The sequence below is a fragment of the Nilaparvata lugens genome, chromosome 4 (genome assembly GCF_014356525.2).
Source record: "Nilaparvata lugens isolate BPH chromosome 4, ASM1435652v1, whole genome shotgun sequence".
Taxonomy (NCBI): Eukaryota; Metazoa; Arthropoda; class Insecta; order Hemiptera; family Delphacidae; genus Nilaparvata; species Nilaparvata lugens.
Window position 1 is genome coordinate 49833471 of NC_052507.1, and position 4225 is coordinate 49837695.

Sequence of the window (4225 nt, forward strand, 5' to 3'; positions counted from 1 at the left end):
ATTCGTTTCTTGTGCCAAATATAATTTCGTGGGGAGTGTATCCGGTACTGTCACTTACACAGTTGTTTATGCAGTGTTCTAGGAATGGTACATATTTGACCCATTGTTGATGACGGTGACTGCTATATGCCCTCATAAATCTTGAAATCTCTTTCATTCTTCTTTCCACTGGGTTTGCGCTGGGAGTGTATGCTGAGACTCTTGATGTTTTAATGCTGGCTTGCTCTAAAACTTGTTTCCACTTGGCACTGCAAAAATAGGTTGCATTGTCCGACAATATGCGCTGTGGTTTACCAACTTCATTGGTCCATCTTTCGGTGATGCATCTGGCTAGTTTTTCACCAGTGATTTCACCAATAGGGAAGAACATTGTATACTTTGAGAACAAGCAGGTCAAGACAAAAATGAAGCATTTTTGGTGCATAGACTGAGGTAGTGGCCCATAGATGTCGGCTGATATTAATTCAAGTGGTTGTGAAGGCAAGATAGGTATCATTTCTCCTGCGATGTGAAAACGGTTATGTTTTGTTTTTTGACAGATGTTGCAAGCTCTTATTAACTGTGTAACTTTTTTATTCAACCCTTTGAAGTAACAACACGTTTTCAGGGCATGTATTGTTTTCTTTATGCCAAAGTGACCAATTCATTCATGTGTCTCCAAAATTACGTCCTTTTCTAGGGTGTGTGGTATGACTAGACGCCAAAAATCGGAGTTTTTATTGGCCTTATAAAATAAATGGTCGTTGAAGACAGTGTAGCGTTGTAGATACTGGTGTTCTTCTACTGGAGGGTTGGATAATTTGCGAATGAGATCTGCGATTTTGTTGTCCATTGATTGTGCGCTTTTCAATTTTTCAGATGTGAGGAGTTCGGTGTGCAGGAGCGGCGATATATTGAAGGGTAATGTCACTGGTTGATCTTCGGCTACATAGCATTGGAATGTCGTCTCATTGGCATAGGTGTCACTTCCTTCTCTGGACAAGAAATCAGTGGTTTGATTTCGTTTACCTGGCAGGTGAGTGAGTTCCAAATCAAATTCTTGTAACAACAGAAACCATCTGGACAGTCTGTTATTGGTTAACTTGGCTGTTTTGAAGAAAGTCAGGTACTTATGGTCCGTGTTAACAAAAATCTTTTGGCCTAACAACAACGTTCTATATTTCTTGCATACTTCGACAATGCTAAGCAGTTCCTTTTCTGTGACTGTGTACTTCTTCTGGGCTGCATTCATAGTCTTGCTAAAAAATGCTATGACTCCTTTTTCTCCTTTCTCATCATATTGAAAAATTTCCGCACCCAAGGCATAATCCGATGCGTCAACATTTATATGAAAAGGTTGGTTTAAATTTGGATGATTCAACATAACAGCTTTCAAAAAAAGCATCCTTCAACTGGTTGAAAATTTCATCTTCTTTGAGCCCCCATGTCCATGGTTTAGATGATGATAGAACGTGACTCAGTTGTGCTGTATAGTGAGACATCTGTTTATTGAAGCGACGGTAGAATTATAGGAAACCAATAAAACGTTGAAGCTGTTTACGGCTTGATGGAGATGGAAAGTTTTTTATAGCTGCTAACTTGTCAATGTCTTGCATGATACCTTTATCAGTTATGATGTGCCCGAGGTATTTGACCTTCTTGGCAAAAAATTAACATTTTGATAATTTTAGTTTCATACCACATTTTATTAATCTACCGAATACTACATCAAGGTGTTGAATATGCTCTGCCACACTCTGTGATGAAATAATTGCATCGTCAACGTAAAGAGCGCAAAAATCTGAAATGTCTTCACCAATTGACTGTCTTAGGCAGCGTATAAATATAGCCTTTGCGTTTCTAATTCCAAAGGCAAGTCGGGTGAACCTGAGATTTCGGCCATTGAAGAGGAAGGACAGGTAATCCCGAGACTCTTCTGCCACTTGTACCTGCCAGTATCCAGCGCTGAGGTCGACGGTGGAGTATATGGTCTTGCCATGGAACGTCTGCAACACCTGATCGATCTGGGCGGGAGCTTCACGGTCGTCATCGAGAATCATGTTCAGCTGGCGGGCGTCAAGACAGAGTCGGGTGGAGCCGTCCTTCTTCGAAACGCAGGTAATAGGCAAACTATAATGCGAGGTGGATGGTTCGATAATGCCTAGTCTTTCCATCCTATCTATTTCTGCAGCTGCTGCTTGACGATGAGCGAAGGGGATGGGATAAGATTTTCTATAATAAGACTCATGTGGTTTGACTTCCAATTTGCACTGAAAATGGTTTGCCAATCCCGGCTGTTCTGAAAATACTGCACGATTTTTTATGAACATTTCTTTCATGGATTGTTTGATTGCGAGCCCACATTCAGAATTGTTATCAATTTCATTCAACAATTTTTTCATCAAAATGTCAGTTTCATCTGGTGTTTCATTTTCCGAACTATAGTCATCCACTGAATCATGATTTATTATCTCGCTCTCCTCACTTTGTTTATATTTCATCCTGTATTCTTTTTCAGGAATGTAATCTTCAACGATGTGGTATCTCACTACTTTTACATCTCCCGCATTGACCTTTAATACTATCTGAGTATTGATACTAATCCGGTTGCTATTGTCGATTAATTGCAGTTCGAGATTTTTGAAATCTATATTTGGATTATAGTGGGCTAAGAAATCAGCACCAATAATAATGTGTGGTCCATTTGCAGGCAATACCAGGAAGGAGTATGGGAAACACTTTCCTTTGACTTGGATCTCCAGGAGGCATTGTTTAGATATTTGGAGGCGACGTCCTGGTGTGACACCTGATAGGTAGGTTGATGTTAATGGTAATGTGGCTATTTCTGTTATGTTTTTTAGGCGGGAATATGAGTCATTCTGGATGAGACTGACTTGTGATCCAGTATCTATGAGAGCTTTGAATTGTAGGCTGGCTATTTGTATAGTAATATAGGTTTGAAAATGTTTGTGTATTTCTTGAATGCTGGAGTTTTCTTCTTCTAGCAAGGTTTCTCTGATGTTATTATATAGCGCAGTAGGACGTGTAGATTCTTTTCCTGTATCTGGATCGGTGAGGTTGTCTAGATTTTCCATTTTATTCGTTTTTTCAGGTTGGGTAGGCTTAAACCGTATAGAGCGGCAACGGCGGTAGATTCCTCTGAGTTTCGGTTTCTTGCCTTGGACTATTTCGACTGGCGGGGGTGACATATCAGTATTTTTGATTGGCGGTTGTTCTTCTGCTAATTGATTATCATTTCTTTCAGTGTGTAAACAAGTGATGGGCGACTGTGGCGGGTGATTTCCATATAGTCAGGTTTTCAGCGATGTTGAGGACCCTTGTGTTTTCTCAGCCATATCCGATTTTCTTCCCTGGTTTTCGTTGGACGTCGTTTGATGCTGATTTGCGCTCGCATTACCCATCCGGTTATAATTGTTGTTCCTGCTATGTGTGGCGTTGTTGGAGTATGGTTTATGGGGTTGGTTTATGCGGTCTCGTCCGTCATGATAGTAGGCGTTTCTCCGGTTTGGATCAGACTGCTGGTTGTGGTTCTGGAAATTCCTCCTATTTTCTGGTTGGTTTTCTTTGTTTAGTCGCTGTTGAGAATTCGTGTTGCGGTCCTGGTTATTAGCAGAATTAAATGGACGGCGGGCATTAGAAAAAGGGGAAGTATTTTGTTGGGGTTGGGGATCTTGATGCGGATGTTCTTGTCGCACAGTGAAGTTATAATCTTCGCGATGCACTGCTTGGATTTCATGGAGATGATTTTCCAGTTCCTTTATAGTCTTAACATGACTGGTCGCTAGTGCCATCTGTACTGGGTAAGGCAGCTTCCGGATAATAATCTGAGTAAGTGCTAACTCGGCGAAAGGTGTGTCCAGTTGTGAATTTTGGTACCTGATGTTTGATACGAAGGCGGTGCATGTCTGGCCACTTCGAGATGAATATTTGCAGGATATGATATCAGATAGTATGACCCGCTGTCGATCTTGTCCCCAATATTGCTCCAGGAAGGCATCTATGAATTCGGATAAACTATTAAATTCGGCGGCACGTCCGTGAAGGAAAAGTAAGGGCTCTCCGGGCAACAGAGTGAATAATTTGAATTTCCATATGGGCCAGGGTGTGGGGGTAAGCTCTTGAACAGATCTCAGTTGTTCGACGAAGGGTTTTGAGGGCATGGACGCTGGGGTGTCATCAAAATGTCCCAGGTTTTGAAAAATTGTGGTGGTGCTGTATGACTCTG

General features: G+C 41.3%; 1 protein-coding gene across 1 annotated transcript; it reads left to right on the forward strand.

Moving 5' to 3' along the window:
- Nucleotides 1-880: 880 nt before the first annotated feature.
- On the forward strand, nt 881-2796 carry LOC111060846. The gene is made up of 3 exons (XM_039427014.1): nt 881-1015; nt 1852-2097; nt 2690-2796. Exons 1-3 carry the CDS (start codon nt 904-906, stop codon nt 2794-2796), a joined length of 465 nt encoding a protein of 154 aa, XP_039282948.1. The 5' UTR covers nt 881-903.
- Nucleotides 2797-4225: the final 1429 nt, after the last annotated feature.

What these genes read in the sequence shown, in the direction of transcription:
- LOC111060846 (XM_039427014.1), top strand. Translation starts at nt 904, where the DNA reads ATGTCACTGGTTGATCTTCGGCTACATAGCATTGGAATGTCGTCTCAT. An exon ending in TGATTTCGTTTACCTGGCAG is followed by an intron (nt 1,016 to 1,851) that starts GTGAGTGAGTTC and finishes CTAATTCCAAAG; the next exon opens with GCAAGTCGGGTGAACCTGAG. An exon ending in CGTCCTTCTTCGAAACGCAG is followed by an intron (nt 2,098 to 2,689) that starts GTAATAGGCAAA and finishes GTCCATTTGCAG; the next exon opens with GCAATACCAGGAAGGAGTAT.